The 21,958-nt window shown below is 36.7% G+C and overlaps 2 protein-coding genes across 2 annotated transcripts in view; one reads left to right on the forward strand and one right to left on the reverse strand.

Moving 5' to 3' along the window:
- The window catches only part of LOC106020806 (centromere protein P), a 193,318-nt gene that overhangs the window by 140,738 nt on the left and 30,622 nt on the right, over nt 1-21,958 (reverse strand). Inside the window, 2 exon segments of the mRNA XM_040755956.1 lie at nt 21,216-21,266; nt 21,268-21,313. Of these exon segments, the coding sequence (XP_040611890.1) occupies nt 21,216-21,266; nt 21,268-21,313 (97 nt within the window).
- Ogn (osteoglycin) lies at nt 1,455-18,834 on the forward strand. Its single transcript, XM_040755955.1, has 7 exons — nt 1,455-1,609; nt 2,603-2,847; nt 4,914-5,007; nt 9,794-9,952; nt 11,991-12,187; nt 15,504-15,599; nt 17,278-18,834. The coding sequence occupies exons 2-7, from the start codon at nt 2,674-2,676 to the stop codon at nt 17,446-17,448; spliced, it is 891 nt and encodes a 296-aa protein (XP_040611889.1). The 5' UTR covers nt 1,455-1,609; nt 2,603-2,673; the 3' UTR covers nt 17,449-18,834.

Raw genomic sequence — 21,958 nt, forward strand, 5'->3', positions numbered from 1 at the left:
TTTTAGTTAGCCAAAGAGCCAGGCGGTGGTAGCACACACCTTTAATCTCAGGACTCAAGAGACAAGCCAACGGATCTCTGTTAATTTAAGGCCACACTGAACTACATGAAATATCCAGTCCCAAAGAGAAACAGCTCACGCAAAGGTGATCTCAGCACTTGGGATCACACGCCTTTAATCCCAGCACTTTAGAGGTATAAAAGGAGAATTAGTCTCTAGTCACGTTGAGGAGAGGCAGCAGTCTAAGACTGCAGTCTGAGGAGAGCAGAGCAGTTTGGAGATGCAGAGGACATGTCGCCCGCTCAGTCTGAGCATTGGTAGAGGTGAGAAATCTAGGGCTTGGCTGCTTTGCTTTTTGATCTTCAACTTAAAGCTTGGACCCCAATATCTGTCCCTGGGATTTCATTAATTGTGTTACAGCACTGAGACCCTGGTTTAGTTTTTCAAAATCAAACTTAATATAAAGTTTCATTAGTAAATATTTTTGCTATTACAAAATTATAAAATCAAACTTCTTTTTAAAAACTGTTTTCACGGGCCGGGCTGTGGTGGTGCATGCCTTTAATCCCAGCACTTGGGAGGCAGAGGCAGGGGGATCTCTGAGTTTGAGACCAGCCTGGTCTACAAGAGCTAGTTCCAGGACAGCCTCCAAAAGCCACAGAGAAACCCTGTATCGAAAAACCAAAACAAACAAACAAAAACCAAACTGTTTCACACTCTTTTTTGTTTGTTTTCAAGAAGGGTCTTACTATGTAACTCTGACTGTCCTGGAATGTGCACCTCGGTACAGAACACAGGGTACTTACTACTCACTGTGTAGACTCTACTAGCCTCAAACTCACAGATATCCAACCTGCCTCTGCCTCACAAATACTGGTATTAAAGGTGTACAACACTATGTCTGGCTATTTACCCACTCTTATGAACTAAAATAAAAGAATTAAAAACTTGAGCCAGGCGGTGGTGGCGCACGCCTTTAATCCCAGCACTTGGGAGGCAGAGGCAGGCGGATCTCTGTGAGTTCGCCGGGCTGGACTGACAGCCTCCAAAACAATACAGAGTAACCCTGTCTCACTAAAGGACAAAACTTTCAAACTATTGGGTTAAAACAAACTTTACATTAAATTTCTAATGTATTAGTTATAGTGTGGGAACAAAATTCTAAATTCTCATTAAATTAACGATGAAGACTATGTTTGATTTGTTTCCATTTCATTTTTAAAAAGTATTTTATACACCAGAAAAGTACAAAAATAAAAAGCATGATTTTAAAAATATGTCGTTTTTATACACTAATATTCACTAAAAGATTAGTGTTTCACATACAAAGTAAAAGAGATCCAGACTCCAGTGTTCTGCAGCAGCTCTGGTGCCGCAGTTCCAAACATCTTCAGCACACTGTCCCATGCAACACCCTGCATTTCACCCCGAGAAGGAATGCTGGCAAAGATATCCACCACATGGAAGTTAAGCTGTTGGGCCCTGAAACTTCATTGAGCAGTTTGAAACCATTCCACAGCTTTGCTCCTTCACCCTCCCACTTGGGACTAATGCACAAACATGAACACCTATTGAGGAAAGCCACACAGGACTTCAAACAGCGACTACGGTAGGCTTGTTTTTCAAACATTAGTTTAATTACTGTGTGCTAAAGAGTGATTCTGAATGTCTTAATAAATGTAAAGTCATCTGTAGTGTAAGTTTCATTTTCTCTGAACAATTAATTTTCAACAATACTTTCGTGTATCGTTTTATAACTTTAATATGGATAGGTAAGAACTAGAAGCAGTAAAAGTTACAAACCCATTTTATTTTGAAATTTAACCACTGGATATTTGACAAGCTGGCACCTATATTGCAGCATCAGCATCTCTAAGTGATTTTGACTGCAGTTTTAAAATTGTCTGAAATGTGTACTCAGCAGTTAAAATTCACTGGTGAGCCTCAAAAAATCTTTCCAGTACATTCTTCAAAGTTCCTCCCTTAAAGTTTTAAATTACCCTAGTCTGCAGTGGTAGTATTGTACTTTTCATAGTTAAAGCTTAAAAAGGCAAGATTATTAACTAAAACTAGTGATAACCTGTTAAATTTATAAAACTAGAGAAATTTAATGTTTTTTCCTATATTATACATCACCTAAAAGTGCCACTGTCTATTTTTATGAAGTTAAACTTAAGGTTTAAGTTTTAATCCTTTTCTAAGAACTGCTTTTTTTAATATCCATATGAATCAAGAGTTCCTTCAACGCTGCAACGTTGAAATATGATATTTTTAAGTCCACATGACACAGGATCATGGATCTTGTGTTAACCATTTATACTACAGGTAACCCAAGAATACTTTGATTGCATACATGTACCCCTATTCAAGGCATCCAACTGTTAGTAAACTTAGCAACAGTTCTTAAATTTTTCATAGGTTAAGAAATAAAACTACTTTCTGATGTTTTCAGAATCTTCACTGGTACATAAAAAACTGCTAGTATCTAATTGAGGACCACTAAGGGTTAAATAGTTGTTCTCTAGCCCTTACTGCATACACCGAGCCAAAATATCCTCCAAGTCTTAAATATTGCTTCGATAGTCTGCATTCTTATTTCCAGGGGGAAAGAGTTTTGTTCCACACTCATCAGGTCACTAGTTTACTGACTTCAGTCACCTTGAGTTTGCTGAAATGAAGACTGTGCATTCTACACTTCTCCTGCTACTGTTCGTGCCTCTGACACAGACAGCACCACAAACTCTGCTGGACTCACACATTACCTATGAGTATGGAACAGACAACTTTGAAGAAACCAAATTTAGCCAGGACTATGAAGATAAATATCTGCATGGGAAAAATATGAAGGTATTTTATTTCTACTTTAAATTTATATTCTGAAATGATACCCATTTAAATGCATGTTTTCCCCTTAATTTCAATGTTTGATAAGGTAAGAAGGGGAAAGGCATTTTAAGATTTTTCAAATATGCATGATTTCTGAATTAATAAATAGTACCAATGGTAAACAAAAAGTACTCAGAGAAATTAAAATTGAAGGCGTTAGACTTTAAGATCTCTGATAGCTGCAATTTATGTTAAGTAATGCTACATAATATCCTATAGTTGCATGTTATATTGCCTCACAGATAAATTAAGAGAAGATAAATTATCAGCTTATGTTTACAGAATTCAGAAAAATACAGTTCAAGGAAAAAAATACAAGAATACTTATTGGTTATGCATGCCAACTGGATAGAGTACCAAGAAATGAAAAACTACTTATTATGGGGATTCATTTTTAATCACATTTAACAGTTTAGATTTTACCAATTTACACCAAAGATCTGTAATGAAATGTTACTGAGTTATGGCTTTTATACCACAATCACTCACATCAAACCTTCAGAGCAAAGCTATTACTTGTGTTTTTTTTGGGGGGGGCATACAGAAGTACTGGGGGAAGGAGAAAATTAATATAGCATAAAACTATATGCTGCCCACTATGTGATGCACACACACACTGGAAAATTAGAGTCAGATACATAATAATATTCATTACTTTAAAAATTCTTTTTACTACAAATCAGATAGTGAAGATGTTAAGACTAATCAGTCCAAACGCTTTTTCCCCTCTTAATTCATAATGAGCAAATGCTAGCCACAGTTTCTTTTTTCTAAAGGAATGAGTTAAAATGCTCGTATTTTTTCTACCTATAGTTAAGACAAAATCGACATGTATCTCTAACAACAGCTTCAAATTCAAAAAAACAAATAAACAAAACAAAAAGTTTATAATCTATTGTCTTACTGGAATGACCTGAGTCTATCAACCAACTGCAGGATACTTTCAAAATTCCTTGAACCTTAATGCTTTCTGCTTAACTACACGGAGCTTTAAGCAGTTTTCCACCAATATAAATGTGTGGCCCAACATTTGTGTGAAATGGAGATCTCAGTGTGGGAGAGTGATATTCAGGCAGCACACAGATGGGAACATGATGAGGGCTAAGGGCAAGGTCAGAAGTCCACTCAGATAGCATGGAGCAGGGGTGGGGGAGGTAGAGTAAACAGTACCCCATATAATAAATTATAGTCTACTAGCAGAAAACACATTCTCTGAAAAGAGGACAGAGGTAAAATGACAATCTGCAGTTATATAGTGTTAACAAGCCTACACCAATGATCAGGTGAAGAGGCTAGAATAAAGGGACCCATCCCAAGGCCAAGGCAGGAAGGCATCCAGGTCATGAAAGAATGTACTTAGTACTTTACATTCCATAGCTGTACTGTTGTGTTCAGAGGATAGACATTGATAAAAGGAAATATAAAGAACAATAAGGAATAGATGCACATTAGAAAAACTTTCATTCCCAGTCAGGGAATTATTTCCTAAGCTAACATTTAGAAATTCAATATATTAAATATTTATCAAATACTGAGTTCAGCCAGTGAAAAGAAAAAAAATTAAGCTGATTCTTTTACTCAGGAATGCATATCCTACCTCAAATATTTACAGCATGATTTAATGAATAATGAAATGGAATCATGTATAAAATCTTAACATAGTGCTGAGATAGTTTGGAACTTTAGTAAACTCTTGCAGCCATAGAACCCCTGGGCTCACATGGTGGAGAGAACTGACTTGCACAAGTTGTCCTTGTCTAATCTCTCTCTCTCTCTCTCTCTCTCTCTCTCTCTCTCTCTCTCTCTCTCTCTCTCTCTCTCTCTCTCTCTCTCTCTCTCACACACACACACACACGACCGAAATACATATATACACATACTTATATATACACAATGCACACATAAAAGAAAATCTTGATGAAATACCTCTAACTGTGACTATGAAAAAATGTTTGTGATCCTTCCAGTTTACAATCAGACTCTTGTCTTATTACACCTGATAACAAACTTCTAACTTTGTAAAATAGGAAAAGGAGACTATGGTAATTCCTGATGAGAAAAGTCTTCAGTTACAAAAAGATGAGGTTGTACCATCATTACCCACCAAGAAAGAAAATGATGGTGAGTATGAACAATCATTTAGTATTTTTGAAAAGTTTCTTTTAAAAATACTTACAAAGAAATGTTATTCCTTATAGTAATCAAAAGTTGTCTCAAGATATATAAACTGAAATTCCATCTTCAATGGTAAAGTCATTATAGTTATACAGGAAGTGCTCATCACCTACCATTTTACACTGTCAGTGAAAACTGTGGACTAGAACATTCAAGAACATCCAGTACTTTGTCTAAACCTATCCTTTAGAAAACATGTTTCTGTCCCTATTTAAAAAAATCAATTCAAAAGCCTGGCATGGTGACGTACACCTTTATTAATCCCAGCACCTGGGAGGTAAAGGCAGACAGATCTCAATGAGTTCTAAATCATCCTGATTACACAGCAAGTTTCAGGCTAGCAAAGACTACACATCAGGCTTTGTCTCAAAAACAAATCGATTCACGAAAGAATCAAAGATTAGTTTTCAAATACAACCAAAAGACTTATATCCAATATAATGCAATTAATTATTGTTTTAAAAAAACTCACAGAAGCTGGGGATGGGCTGGTAGGGTGTTTGTATGAGCCCCTAAATTCAAAGAATTGTATTTTAAAAAGCAGCAAGCAAACAAGAAAAACACAACAAAGAAAGAACATGACTCTATGTAACTACAATGTCTGTTTCAATTGAAATAACAGGAAAATTACTGTAAAATAACAAACTACAAGCCATACTTCATAGGTCTTATATTTGATTTATTCTTGTTAAGTAACATAACCTGGTTTCACATGAAACCATGAAAAAAAAACTACCAATGCAATTCCTATATTTGCTACAGTAAAATTAAAATGAACCAGAACAGAAAATACATCCTAAAAATCTGGCAATTATTTTAGTAAAAATAGACTTGAATAATTGGGAAGACATGCTTGTCTTGCCCAGGATGACTCAATATTATGAAGACATCATTAATCTCTAAATTTTTTTTTTTTGGTTTTTTGAGACAGGGTTTCTCTGTATTATTTTGCAGGCTGTCCTGGACATTGCTCTGTAGACCAGGCTGGCCTCGAACTCACAGAGATCTGCCTGCCTCTGCCTCCCGAGTGCTGGGATTAAAAGCGTGCGCCATCACCGCCCAGCGTCATTAATCTCTAAATTCAGAAAATATAGACAATTCCACTAAAATTACCAAATTTAGATAATGCTAGGAAAATGGATTCTAAAATACTTATAGATGTTTTAAGGAAAAATGAAAAATAGCTGTGGAAACACTAAACAGTGTCAGATCGTATCATGTTTAACAAGTTGAGGATACTAGTGCATGAAATTCCTCCTAGTTGTTCTCTGACCTCTGTAAGCATATCATGGCACACGCCCCCCCCAAATAAATAAATGTAACGACAAAATTAAAAGAACATATCTGAGTATAGAACCAGGCCTTTATTATATGGCCAAGTGGTTGCTGACAGTGTGTTAATTTTTCCAAAGGCCATATTGAAAGCACCAACAGAATAAAGAATCTTGCCTATCCCTGATATCATATTTAAAAGTTAACTCAAGGGCCTGGAAAGGCGGCTCAGTGGTTAAGAGTTCAAGTTGCTCTTCCAGAGGACCTAGGTTCAACTGCTAATGCCCACACGGTGGCTTGCAAACATCGGTAATTTCAGCCCAAAGGTCTGAAGTCCTCTTCCAACTTTTTAGACACCAAGCACACATGTGGTACACGTACATGTATACAAGTAAAGCATTCATACACATAAAATAAAATGAATATTTAAAAAGTTAAGTCAGATCAGGCGATGGTGGTGCACACCTTTAATCCCAGCACTCGGGAGGCAGAGGCAGGTGGATCTCTGAGTTTGAGGCCAACCTGGGCTACAGAGTGAGTGCCAGAACAGGCTCCAAAGCAATACAGAGAAACCTTGTCAAAAATTTCAGATTTCTTTTAATAAGTTCTAGAACAAACAAAGGATAACACTGTAATGACTGCTAAGTTTTCAATCTTAAACGTCTTCCTAAAAACTCATGTATTTAAGGTTTGGTCCCAGCTCATTGTTGGGAGCCCTGCCGTCTGGTCTTGGGCCAGCATATAACTACCTGTCCAATGGGTTTCCTTGGGGGTAAGGCACCTAATGGACTCTTACTTGGCAAGGACCAGTAGTCCATGGGACAGCATAGGAATTTGCAAAATTCATGGAGCTTACAGGCTCTTTGGTCTTTCTTCATATTGTTAATTCTTTGGATGGTTTTTAGTTTTACTTTGTCAGTTACACATGCAATAGAAGTAATTTTCCCTGGAAATCATGTTCTGTCTTGAGTATTTACCCCTAATATTCAAAAGGGGATTAATGCTTCTCAAATTTCATATCTAGAAACACTAAATACAACTCTTAATCCTGGGAACTTTTCTGACTCAATAGAGACAGGTAATAATAGAAAACAATACTTGGAACATTAGCCATGTTTCACAGTTCTGGAAAGGAGAATAAGGCATGCATACACACACAGAATAGGGCAAAAAAAAAAACTGTCAGGAATACACATAGTGCCAACTCTTGAGAGTAAGTTCCCTGGAAACCAAGCATGGAATCACTGGTAGGATCTGATATCCTCCAAGAGGAAAAAATACAATGCAAAATGTGGGGACAGATAGATCCATGCCATACACAGGAGCTTATATTAGAAGAAGAAGTATGGTATAATGAGATGGGAAAACAGTGTTTTGTTGAAGTCTGCCTTTTATAGAGAGATTGTGACATGGGACCCTCTTGTAGAAAAGGGAGCTGTATAAATACATATCTTGCAGACATGAATGAATTGTCTGGGTTTGAATACTGTTGTCCTTAAAGCGTTGTGCCCATGTCTATTACTTTTAAACTCTGTAACCACAAGTAGCTGCCAGCTGACATAAGTACTGTAAGGGCAGGATGTGTCTGGCTCAATATTTAGTTAAAATGCTGAACTCTCTGTCTAGAGTAAGGCTATAAAAAGGTTGGAAAGGTGTATTTGTTTGGGGATGAATAAAGGGGGACAATGAGGACTTTCATGATTATGGTGTATTCCTGTATGATGTATTTCTTAAAAATCAAAAATAGGAGCCAATAATAAAGCTGTTCATGTAACCTTAGTAAGAAAAACTCTGTTTAAGTATAAAGACAGCTCAAGCCACTCGAGTGCAATCCACTTGGTGGGCAGAAGTTTTCCTTACCCTGACACCCTTTCCCTGCCTCAAGGACCTGAACCCAAGCTGAGGCTGGACCCAGGAAGCTGATAATGGAAATTTCTAGATTTACATTTATTTATTTATTATGAACCAGTGTCAATGAAGCCAACTGATCATGGTCTAAAACCTCTTAAACTGAGCCAAAAAGTTCCCACTTTTAAATTTGATTATCTCAGGCATTTTGTCATAGCAAAGAAAGCTGACTATTAGAGTGGTTAGCAAATATTTCTTAAATACAACAGAAATACATAAACTATAGAGGCATAAATTATTGACTAAAATTTTAAACATTCCTACTTCCAAGATACTGGCAAGAAAACAGACAAGTTACAACTGGGCAAAAACACTTAAACTGTCAATCTTAGAAATAAGTTACAGCTAGAATATATGTTTACAATTCAATAATAATAAAAACCTAATACAAAAAGGGAAAAACGTACAATAGACACCTTGTGGAAATCACATAATCGCTAGGAAAATGCAAATTGCAACAATTAAGAGAGCACACAATATATATTATCTGAATGGCTAGAATTAAAAAGACTCTTAGCTTTTACATCACTAGGACAAATACCAGAGAGAAAAGATTTATTTTAAGTCATGTTTTCAGTCCAAGGTTAGCTAGATCCATGCACCCATTACTGTCAACCCCAGAGAGAAAGCTCTGCACTTTTCAAACAATAAAAGATAAAGGGATGGGGGTGGGGGAGTAAGGAGGGAGAAGAGGAGTGGAGAGTGGAAGTATTCTAGGCATCTAAATAAGAGCCCAAGTGAACACACTCCAAATGAGATTTGGAGGTAGGGATCATAACACTCAAGTTAATGGCTTGTTCCTTTTACTTGGGATTTTTTTTTTCCCAAGACAGGGTTTCTCTGTGTAGCCCTGGCAATCCTGGAACTCACTTTGTAGACCAGGCTGGCTTCAAACTCACGGAGATTGCCTGTCTCTGCCTCTCAAGTGCTGGAATTAAAGGTGTGCCACCACAGCCTGGCTCACTTGGGATTTCTAAAGTTATTTACTGTCATCTATTCATCTATTTGAAAAATGTTTTCAACATGTCAAACTTGTTAAATCAATCCTTAAATTCTACACTGTAGATTCTTTTTATTTATTTACATTCAAATGAGGAAATGTAGTCTTCCATAAGGTTAGCAATTACACAACCACAGCAAAATCAGAAAATAAAAAGAGGGGTCAGCCAGATGGCTCAGTAGGTAAAGGCACCTGTTACTGCCAAGCCGGGCAACCTGAGTTCAAACCACATGGTAGAAGGAGAGAACTATCTCCTGAAGGTTGTCCTCTGAGCTCCATGAACCTACTGTGATATGCATGCACCCACAAATTTACACACACATATAATAGGAATAAATAAAGTGATAATGTTGATTATAGACTTTAAATAAAATTGTGATGAATTATTAAGTACAATACAGGTTGTCGGTTGCCACAACTATCTTTCCTGATATACCAATGTTCTGTAAAATACCTTTTCAAATCACAGCATTCATTATAACAATAATTTTATCATCAGACGACGAATATTTTCAAATTAGTTTATGCCTACTGTTCTGTCTCCTAATTTAGAAATGCCCACATGCCTGTTGTGTGTCTGTTTAAGTGGCTCTGTCTACTGTGAAGAAGTTGACATTGATGCTGTGCCACCATTGCCAAAGGAATCAGCTTATCTTTATGCACGATTCAACAAAATTAAAAAGCTGACCGCCAAAGATTTTGCAGATATGCGTAAGTTTAAACTACAAATTTCTACATAGTTTTCACTTGCTACCTATTAATCTATCTGGAGATGATGCTGGAGAAATGGCTCAGTGCTTAAGAGTGTTTGCTGCTCTTTCAATTTGATGCCCAGAACTCTCCAGCTCCAGGGGATCTGATACCATTGTCTGGACTCCATAGGCACCTTACTCACACATGCACACAGACAAGCACACGTACACATAGTTAAAAATCTTTAAAACATCTGCAGAACAACTTTTAAAAATACTAGTCCCAAACTGTATTCATTACCATGAAAAGCAACTGCACTTCTTAGATGATTCAATAGAAACAGTTCTAAAACAGTGGTCTTTAACTCTTTGCCAATCAGCTTTTGGGCTTTCTAACAAACTTTAACTGAACTAAGGTGTTGTGGTCAGCATACTACTAATTCCCTTTTCTGCAACACCAAGTCCCAGTCCAAGATTACTCATTCCTTGCCAGTTTCCTAGATTCCTAGGTCATCAAGTGTTCCTGAAGAAAACCACAACCAAGAACCACACTGGCTTTACTACATTTTATTTACTTATTTATTGGAGTACAGCAATTAAGTCCAAGATTTGCCCCTGCCCCCAGCAAAAACAGGCAACTGCTTTCTGTAACACATATCCAGCTTTTTCAATTCTACATTTATGAGATTAAGCCTAACTGGATTCATGCTGTCACTAATAAGTCTAAGATGCAGACTGAAGGCCAGTCGGTTCTCTTTATATTTTGTAGATCCCATATTGGCAAATTCACTTCTCTGGATATGTAGTTCAGTGCTAGAGCACCTGCCTAACACAAATGAAGTCACAGGTTCAATTTCCAGTGCATTCATGATTACGAGCAGAAATTCACAGAACTACAACAACAACAAAACTGAGTTATTCAAAATACAGATTTCTAGCTAAGGTATAACAAGGCAGTGTTCTACTTTCAGTTGTCATAAAATGTAGCAGTGTCTTATTCAGCAAAGCTAGCATCTTGTTTTTCACACTTTTTTTGCTTTATATTGAAATTGTTAGTTGAAACAGCAACAATATAGTACTGAAGTGCCATCTAGTATTTCTAAATGCAGGCAGCAATGATGAGCCTATGCAGAAAATACAAGTGTTAGATAAATGTCACACAAGTATGAGTTATACCAATATTCATGAATCAAAAGAGTATATTAAGTTGTCTTTAAACAAACAAACAATATATACAGAGAGAGCATGGTTGTCAAAAAATGAGTGAGCAGAATCCCATAAGCACCTGCCTCTGGAACTCTCCTAGAAGCAATGGTTTTGTATTCAGTAGTTCAGCATTGCAGCAACTTTTTAGAAAAAGCTACTATGAACGAAAAGAAACCATATCCTAAAGTATCTCACCTATGCCACTCCCAGCTGAGGGGAGAGAGAGAAAGACGAATGAATGAGTGAATATGTCTCAATCTCTCAGTCTGTACCATGTTAACAAGTCAGGGAACATTTTTGTCTTTGTTGTTGTTAAGTAAGAAGGTAGAGATAAATTAATACAATGTACCCACAATTATAATAAAACATGCTGGCATGTTTTTTTAATTACATGATGAAATCCAATTAACCACTGTTTCTCCCTACTATGTGCAGTAAAAATTCCTTTGATATGGTTGTGTATAATGAATTCAGTTCGAATGACTATGAACTTTAAGATTCCTTCTGTACCGTACATTCTAGGACCACAGTAAGAAAAGGTATCATTGTTAGACACAGAAACATTCAGTGTTCAACAAAAGATTACTTATGGGTTTGTGACTGGAGCTCAGTGGTAGAATAAAGCCCCGGGTTCAATCTCCAGCACCTCATGAAAGAACAGCTGGAATTCCAGTACCAGGTTGTAGGTTAGATTACCAACACTGCAAGATGAACTTGACCGAGTTATTAAAACTGCAAATACTATGCTGGGCTCCGAACAGAAACTTAGGGCCTTGAGTGATCTGTTAAATACTTTTCTCCGGTCTACATAATGAGATTTTAACATTCTATTTATATTTATTTCTGTCAAGCTAACTTAAGAAGACTTGATTTTACGGGAAATTTGATAGAAGACATAGAAGATAGTACTTTTTCAAAACTGTCTCTGTTAGAAGAACTTACACTTGCCGAAAACCAACTACTGAGGCTTCCAGTTCTTCCTCCAAAGCTTACTCTACTTAATGCTAAACACAACAAAATCAAGAGTATTAAAGCAAATACATTCAAAGTAAGTACTCCATAGCATGACCGAACACAACGTCAGTGATTATATTTTAAGTTTTTATTATATTTATTTATTGTGGGTGGGCACATACCAGGTATACATGTAGAGGTCAAGGATAACTTGTGGAAGCTGGCTCTTTCCTTCCACTATGTGGCACCTGGTCATCAAGTTCCATTATGTGGAACTCACTCAGGTCACCAAGCTTGGCAGCAGTTAACAGATGAGGCATCTCATTAATCCAGTGGTAATATTTTTAAATTAGTGCTTGTTTTTTTTCCCATTCTCCTCCTCTACTACTTTTGAGGTATATTGCTACACAGCAAAATAAGAAGCAAAGAGAGCTATAGCTGGCATTTACCCAGGCAGTGTATTTTCAGAACTGGGAACAAAAAGAATATTGGGTTGCTGTGTGTGTGTGTGTGTGTGTGTGTGTGTGTGTGTGTGTGTGTGTGTGTGTATTTGGCAGCATTAACACAGTGGTAGAAAGAATGCTTGGCATGCTTGAGGCATTAAGTTCAACCCCAGCACCAAACAAAATCAAATAAACAAAACATGTATACCATCCATATATCATACAAAGGCATAGAAATAGTGTCTTCTATTAATGACAAAGGAATATTTTTATGTTTAAAAGTAAATACTAGGCCGGGCGGTGGTGGCGCACGCCTTTAATCCCAGCACTCGGGAGGCAGAGGCAGGCGGATCTCTGTGAGTTCGAGGCTGGGCTGGACTGATAGCCTCCAAAACAATACAGAGAAACCCTGTTTCGTAAAAAAAAAAACAAGACAAAACAAAACAACACAGAGAACCCCTGTCTCGAAAACACACACACACACACACACACACACACACACAAACCCACAAAACAATAACAAAAAATAAATAAATAATAGCAAAAAAGAGACAAGATCTCACACACTTGAAATTGCAGCTAACCAGGAGCCTCAGGCAATAGGGCCTAAAGTTTAAGACCAGTTTAGGCAACATCATAAGAGAATTCCTAATAGAAGGATCTAAACTTATCAAATTATCATTTATGGTAGTTTATATAATCACACAACCATTCTGTTTTAAAATTATTTTATTTTTATTTATATTTAAGGTAATCTTTCAATATTACGGAATTTTGTTAGTTTTGTTTCTGTCCTTATGGTACATTTATTGAAAATTTACAGCTGATATAGTTACACTATATATATATATGTTAATTATAATAATGTATAATATGTATGGTTAGGCATTTTCAGAACATGACAGGATGATCTAAAGAAGCAAACTATTAAAAGGTGCAGGGAAGCTTCCTTTGCACATTCATCTATACCCTTTATAGTGTAAGATAATGCTACTAACCCAGAAAATCTTGAAAGGAAGGCCAAATCAATATAACCTTTGTGAGTCAGGGTGACCTAGGTAGTTACATTTTTAATATTCTGAAGGCTTCATACTTTTCTGTTGGTTAGAACTGGATTCAGGAAGTATTTGTAAATGTAAATACAAAGACATTTGGGGAAAAAGCTGATCTTATACTATTAAAAAATACCTGAAAGATTGATTTACTGATATCATAAGCAATGCTGGTGATTTTGTTTTTTAAATAAGGGATTCAGAAATTAAGGAGTCTTTGCTGAGTTTACAAAGCAAACTTAAAGATGGACATAGAGGTACATACCTATCATTCCAGTACATGTGAGGCTAAGGCAGGAGGACTTTAAGTTTAAGGCCAATCTGGCCCACACTGTAAGACCATGTCTCAAAATATAATCCAAACCAAACCAGAGCAGACTCACTTTCTAAAACAAAATAAAAAACACACCTTGTGAGCTAGGTAGATACTTGAGCATGGAAAGGTACTAGCCTGCAAAGCCTAAACACACAAGTTCCATATCATACTTCTCTAATCTTTAACTTTCATGGTGGGATGGGAAGAAGAGACAAGCAAATTGATAGAAGTTCATGTGGTACAGGAGCAGAAACAAGAAGAGTCTGACTCAACAAGCTGGGGGGAGAAATGACTCCCCAGAGTAATCCTTTGACCTCTGCATGTACATGCATGGGCACACACACACACTCTTCAAAAGTTAATTTTGTAATCTACAGAAATTACGTAGGTGACTTTGAGTAACTAGTAGGTCACAGAATGTTTGGAGCAGGACATAGTGCAACTCCTTGTAGTCAAAGCTACTTGGAAAGGTAAGGTATCAGGATTGCTTAAGACAAGTAGGTGAAAGCCAGTCTGGGTAAGGTAGGACAACCAGGCCCATTTCAGAAAAAAAAAGGAGGGAGGGAGGGAGGGAGGGAGGGAGGGAGGGAGGGAGGGAGGGAGGAAGGGGGAGAGGTAACAACCACTAGTAAAATCAAAATACTATAATTCATATAAAAGGTAGTTGGTGTTCATATGGTGTAAAGGTAGAATGTTTAAAAAAGAACTGAGGGATAGAGAGAGATCAGGAGGTAAGGGTGCTTGCTGTCAAGCTTGGTAATCTGAGTTCGATTCCCAGGTCAAACAACTGCTGTGAGTTGTTCTCTAACTTCCTACATGTGCACTATGGCTTATGCACATGAACACACACACACACACACACACACACACACACACACACACACAAGTTTTTTAAAGATTGAAATAACAGCATAGGAAAGAATAAACAAGTGGTTCATAGTAGATGTAATCCCAACATTTGGGAAGCTGAAGAAGGAGGATGGTAAGTTTCAGGATAGATATATGATGAGAACCCACCCCCCAATAAAATGTGACATGTTAGCACAGGATGCATATAAAGATTAGGAGTAATGTAAAAAGAAATCACATTCTGAAATCATAGAGTACAACAATACAACAGTGGTACTGATCATAAATCCCGCATGGGAAAATACATGTCATTTTAAATTACACGTTTGACAAATTGCTTTGGGAAAGTGGCATCTTGCTAAGCACTGTCTCTTAGGAGTAGCCATTGTTCTAGAAATACATAAAACTTTCATGGAAAGCTCAGTACTCTCAAAAACCTCAAGGGTTCAACCATTGATCTTACACACAGCTGCTCCCTAGACAAATATTAAGGGCTGAGTATTAGGGGATGAGATGAATGGTCAGAGAAATATGGAGCATGAAATAGAGTTTTGTTAGATAGCAAATGTTTTAAAATAGAAAGACACTATGTATGAGGCCCAAAACCAGTAACAATCAAAACAACAAACTGCCACTCCAATATCGATGCTATTGAAAGGTGCCTTCATCAACATTGTTTTTAAAGTATACAGTATTTGAGTAATGTAAATAATGCATAGACCTCAGTGACATTTACAATTTTCTTTATAGAAACTGAATAAGCTCTCTTTCCTCTACTTGGACCATAATGATCTGGAATCTGTGCCTCCTAATTTACCAGAAAGTCTACGTGTAATTCACCTTCAGGTACAACTGTTCTTTAGTTAATTATGGGGCCATTTTAATTACCATCAAGAAAATCATTTGCAGTTTGATCATTTAATGTCTATAGAAGAATTGCAGGTCCAATCCAGAGTATACTAAGTAGAGCAGTCTAAGTATAAAATCTGTTATTAAGCAGAACATATCTTTAGCCATATTTAAGATTATCCTAGTCAGTCTGCTGTGGTTTTAGGTTAATTCTGAGAACTGAACACAAGGCCGTACACAAAGCAGAAAAGGTGTTCGCTCTATCACTGAGCATTTACATTTTCAAATTTTTATTAACAGTATTCTTCAGCTCCTTATTTCTCAGCTGAAACTGACTGGAGTGAGGAAGGGATGGGCTCCAGGCAGTCACTGTCACTGTTTATATAACTGGAAATCTTGGATCTGAGTACATGTTGGAGGCAAAACCATAGAGCATGATCACAAAGGCTGGGATGCCTGTGATATTTTGTGTTTGTTTGTTTGTTTTGCCATCCCCAGACGAGGGGATTTCCTTGATGGTGACCACAATGAGGACACTGAAGAAAACAACAGGCACATTAACTAACCAAGCAGAACTGAGACATAACACAGGAACCATAACCACAGTGGTAGAAATTGTGTGGTCTGTTCTAACAGGCCAAATTCAAGAGAGGTGAGCATCTTTGCACTACCTGGAACACATAATGCGTAGTGTTTTCTACACATTATGTAGAAATAATAGCTAAGTAGTCTAAAATTCAATTCTGATCCTGTAAGTCTATGGAGAGAGACCTTATAAGTTCACGATTCACTCTGACAACACTGTTCCCACTGCAGGTACAGTACAAAGCATGTGTTTGTTTTGCCTTGTTCTATATTTCAGTTTTCTACGGTGATCACTATGAGTTACCACATTATTATAATTTAAAATTCTGAAAGAGGGAAATCATCAACAGTGAAAGACACTCCTATTATCCAAGAAATTCCAAGTTCAATATCTTTAAGCTAAAATCTGTGCTGGCTTCCAGGACCAGGATTCCTCTCCAGCCTTCTGTAGTGTGGTAGAAGCAGGGGGAGGGACAGAGACAGAGAATAATGGAGGCTAAACAACCGGGATAACCTGCCAGCGACCGACACAGGTGTTACGTATCTCCTAGTTACTCTGAACACAGATTTGAAGAGCACTGATTTATGTTTCTTTCCCCAAATAGTGAACTCCAGTTTCTGATTTATGCTTCTTTCTCCAATTAGTGGTGGATATGTGCTTTTGGAGACGTTTTAACTTGTTTTATAGAAAAGGTGAAGAAAAAATGAAAGGAGCAGAAGTTAATATCTCAGCATCACAAGAATCTCAACTTATTCCTTTTCACCTTTTTAAACATATAGTACCATTTGTGAGTTAACAAGTTGGAATAGGATACTTTTTCTAGCTTGCATGTTTCTACTTATATTCCAAACAGGACTGAATAGATGCAACTTGGAGTAATAATGACTAGACTGTTATTCCAAAACAACACTGTACAATTTAAAATATGTTCAGGTTGCAAGAGAGGGTATGATTACTGTGAACTAGTATTTTTTAAAAATTATTTTTAAAAAGATCACATTTTAGGCAAAATATACTGTGTGATCCTACTGTATAATGTACAAAGGGATGATTTTAGATTTCTGAATATTTTTTTCTTTTATTTTTCAGTTTAACAGCATATCTTCAATTACAGATGATACATTCTGCAAGGCTAATGACACTCGTTACATTCGGGACCGTATTGAGGAGATTCGCCTGGAGGGCAATCCAATTGCTCTGGGAAAGCATCCAAATAGTTTTATTTGCTTAAAAAGATTACCTATAGGATCATACTTTTAAACACCATCAATGAGGTTTATAGTCTAAAGTACATGTACCTAACGTCTCAAGGAACATAAACATTAGTTTAAGATTATCATTTTAGCTCACTATGATAGAATTTTATGTTTAAACAAGTATGTCAAAAATTCTCATATGTAACTATAAAATAATCCATATTGAATCTCTTAGTTCAAAACAAAAAGATGTAAAACTAAACAGCACTAAAAACCCCTTGTAGTTTACACTAGACTGCCATCTAAATAGCATGCTTTTATACAAACACTCGCATGAGATACACCATTCCCATGACTAATGAAGTAAGAGAATTCCAGGAAACTTTCAACTGTTTGTCTTTCTTAACATTTACTGTATCTCAAAAGCATTTAAGGCAGATGTTCTAAAAAACTGTAAAAAGCCAAGTGTTCAAGTGACCTTCCACTGACTTCATGATTCATCCACATTCTCTAAAAAGCAGAAACTTTCTTCCTGTTAAGGCAGCTATTTTACTGTATTTCTCACTTAGCCTAAGAAAAAGGGTAGCCACAACTAGGCAATTTTTTCAGATAAAGTAAAAATTTCCCTTTGCTATAGAACCAATTTAGAAAAGTTCAGTTTTTTATTATTAATTTTTTTATTTTTAAGTTTAAATTTAGATTAGAAACATGGTTGGTTCACAAGTTAGTTCCAGAAAAGTTCAGTTTTTTTGTTTTTTGTTTTCTTTTGCTTTGTGGACACATAGATGGTCTTTAGAAAATTACTTTTAAAAAAACTTTGTAAGAAAAAAAATCAAAATTCTACCCACTTCTTAGAGAATATATGGTTCCTTCACTCTAAAGATTCTCAAATATGAAATAAATGTAAACTTTTCACAGTATAACAATGATTTAATCAATAAATTTGTCCAAAAATAAGAAATGTAAACAAAGTTCATTCTGTTGTACTGTATGTAGAACTTCAGCTGTACACACATTCACCCAAACAAACTGAATAACAACAATCCAGTCCATGAGCACCACTTCTCAAGAGCCATGATTTCCAGACACATGTAACAGACAAAGCCTGACCGTCAGTCTAATAGAGACAACTCAACAATGCAGATTAAAGTTCCCAAATTAACTTCAGAAGAAGGTATGTAGCCCACTCACAAATATAGTCCCCATATTACTTTGGAGTTGAACACAAAACTATCAATGTTTTAGAAATATCCATCTTTTATATATAAAAGTACCAATATCATTTCTATTATAAGGTACAAGTTAGAATCTGCATGCTTTTCCTAGAATACTCAAGCATTTGGTGTTTTGTCGCAATGCAGACTGACCCCTCTCACATCTGTTTTGGCTGACCTCAGATAAACTTTCATTAAAGCATCTGTGATCTGTAAGACTACAACTATTACTCTAATAATGTTTACCAGTTTATTCATTTTGTGTGCATGTCTCAGTTTCTCTGTGACCAAATGCTCACCAAGAGTACTGAACACAGTTCTATTTCTACACTTTTTTTTTTTTTTTTTTTTTGGTTTTTCGAGACAGAGTGTCCCGGTATTGTCTTGGAGCCTGTCCTGGAACTCGCTTGGTAGACCAGGCTGGCCTCGAACTCACAGAGATCCGCCTGCCTCTGCCTCCCAAGTGCTGGGATTAAAGGCGTGCGCCACCAACGCCCGGCCCTACTTCTACACTTTTATAGTACCTAATAGCACATTTGAATTAAATATACAATAAACATTGTAAAATCTACCCAAATAGAAGGGTACTGTGTGTGTGTGTGTGTGTGTGTGTGTGTAATATATATAACTAGTATATTCTTGAGTGAGTCATTTGAACATTGGTAGCTTATGTCTTTGTTACACACACTTTTATTGAAAAATAAAAAATGAGATCCAAAATGGACCAAGGAAAATAACACAAGTAAAATTATTCTTGATTCTACTCTATTACATAGGTGTTTCATTTTTGACAATTATAACTAAAGAAATAGCTATAAAATGAAAAATAAAAACTCATAATAGGATTGGTGATATGATTCAAAAGTTAAGAGAACCTATTGGTCTTACAAAGGACCCAAATTTAGTTCCAGCACTAACAACTCCAGTTCCAAGGAATCCAATACCCACTTCCTTCTGAACTCTACTGGCAATGCACACATATGGTATACTTACAAATGTGCAGCAAAACACTAATATATATACTGAAGATGAAAATGAGATATTTTAAAAGTTATTTATACCTTAAAAATACTGCAAAAGTGTACAAAAACCAAAAGACATATGTGGTGGTTCAAATAAAAATAACCCCATTGGCTCATATATCAGAGTATGTAGTGAAAGGAAGTGAAACTGTTTTAAGAAGGATTACAAAATATGGCCTTCTTGGAGGAGCAGCATCAGTGGGGGTGACACTCGAGCATTCAAGAGCCCATGGCAGGCCCAGTGTCTCCCTCAAGGCCGGCACCAGATGTGAGCTTACAACTCCTTCTCCAGCACCATTACTGTTTGCCTGGAGCCATGCTCCCTGCCATGATGATAATGGACCAACCCTCTGAACTGTAAGCCAGCCTCCAAATGAATGCTTTCTTCTCTAAGCTGGTCATGAAAATTCCTTGAGGGACTGCAGTATGGGAACTGTCCATCTTTCATTCTGGAGAAAGCCTTATGCCCGACAGATTTACTAATCCAATTGAAGAGAATGAATTTAATAATCATAAAAAGAAACAAATCCCAAATATAGAATTAGTACTATTCTTTACAATAGTAGCCATCGGTTAGGCTTCTGAAGGACTAGAACCTTGAAATATTATTTATGCTGATTCATCCAGAGGTTTTTGTGTGGCTCACAGCTGTTAATGACAATGCCATAGAAAGAAGTAGGACCTGAGGGATTAGAATACCACCAAACAACTTTTGCTTATGCCCATAAACATTTTTTTTAAAAAGTAGTCTTTAAAGTATTTCCATCAGACTTAAAACCATTACTTTATAAAAATCAGGCCTCAATATTTATACTCAAGATGTACAATAATCCAGCAACTTAACAGTATAGCATAGAAGTTACAGCTATATTGCTTTGTGACAATGTATAATAGGTTGCTTGTGACATGGTATACATGGCCTTGGCTGGCCTGGAACTCACTACATTGACCAAGATGGCCTCAAACTCATCCCAAACTGCCTGTTTCTGCCTTGTGAGTGTGGGGATCAAAGGCATGCACCACTACAGCTGGCACTATATATTCCTTACTAGCATTTATTCTTGTATTTTATGTACCTCTGAAAGGCTGAATTTTCAAAAATAAAATTTTCAAGTAAATTAGACGACAATGAATAGCCAATATAATAAAATTCCATAATATCAATTGATTAATACAGAAGCTTCTTACCCATTTATTACAAATAACTGTTCATTTATTAAACCAATGATAATATTCTCTATCCTTTGAAATTTAAAGCAAATGTGTATGGCATGCCTTTAATCCCAGCATTCAAGAGGCAGAGCCAGGCAGATATCTTTGAGTTTTAACCAGCCTGGTCTACATTGTGCCAGAACATCCAGAGCGAGAGCGAGAGCAAGGGGGGGGGAGGGAGAGAGGGGGAGAGAGAGAGGGGGGGGGTGGAGGGAGGGAGGGGAGGGGGAGAGAGGGAGGGGGAGAGAGGGAGAGGGAGAGAGGGAGAAAGGGAGAGGATGATATGAGTGTATTAACAAAATTAACACCAGCTTCATTTTCTAGAATATTTAAATGTAAAATCTTAGGACTTTAAAAAAATAAGTAAAATCTTCAGACTTTACCTTAAAATGCTTAAATGTATTCTTACGATATTCATACCACTCCACAAAAAAAATGTAGACTTCGAAAAAACATGAGCAAATCTCTTTTTTCTTCTACTCTGTAAAAGTAAAGTGCTATGATTAATAAGTATTATGAAATGATAGGTTCACTTAATGTTTATTTCTTATTTTTTCTATTGATGTGTGCTACACTAACACTCAAAATGTCCTTGGTGCCCTTCTATATGTTCAATCCTATACTTGTATAAGTGTTTGTTCTGTGACTGTTAATGCTAACTGCAAGAAACTACTATCTTAGTCTGGAATATCCTATACAAATGTTTGAACCTATCCAACTTTCAACCACTCAAATGCCACATTCTCCAGGGAATCATACTTGACAAATGGAAAACAATGCGCTTTCTGGCACAGTTTCTATCCTATACAAGTTCTTGAGTGAGAACCCTAGGCACCAGCAGGCTGGGGCTGGATACCAGAAAGGCCAACGACAACATTAGAGTAGGAGCTCTGGGCTAGCAAGACCCTATATGTAGTCCACTGTAGGTATTTATACTCCCATAGTTCTTGGTGGTATTTCCATTATCAATTACCGTATCTTATCATTTCACTCATAACCTTTATTCACGCTCCCTTTAAACAGTGGAACATCAGCATCAACTACCCTATCCCTGAAACACACTTCTATGCTAAAGAAACAGTGGAGGCCCACTGACCAGAATTAAAGTTAGCCTCTCCAAAGTACA

The sequence above is a fragment of the Mesocricetus auratus genome, unplaced genomic scaffold, assembly GCF_017639785.1.
Source record: "Mesocricetus auratus isolate SY011 unplaced genomic scaffold, BCM_Maur_2.0 Super-Scaffold_100013, whole genome shotgun sequence".
Taxonomy (NCBI): Eukaryota; Metazoa; Chordata; class Mammalia; order Rodentia; family Cricetidae; genus Mesocricetus; species Mesocricetus auratus.

Excerpts from the sequence above, each read along its gene's own strand:
- Ogn (XM_040755955.1), top strand. The coding sequence starts at position 2,674 with ATGAAGACTGTGCATTCTACACTTCTCCTGCTACTGTTCGTGCCTCTG. Across the intron at positions 2,848-4,913 it reads TGCATGGGAAAAATATGAAG|GAAAAGGAGACTATGGTAAT; the intron begins GTATTTTATTTC and ends TTTGTAAAATAG. Across the intron at positions 5,008-9,793 it reads CACCAAGAAAGAAAATGATG|AAATGCCCACATGCCTGTTG; the intron begins GTGAGTATGAAC and ends CTCCTAATTTAG.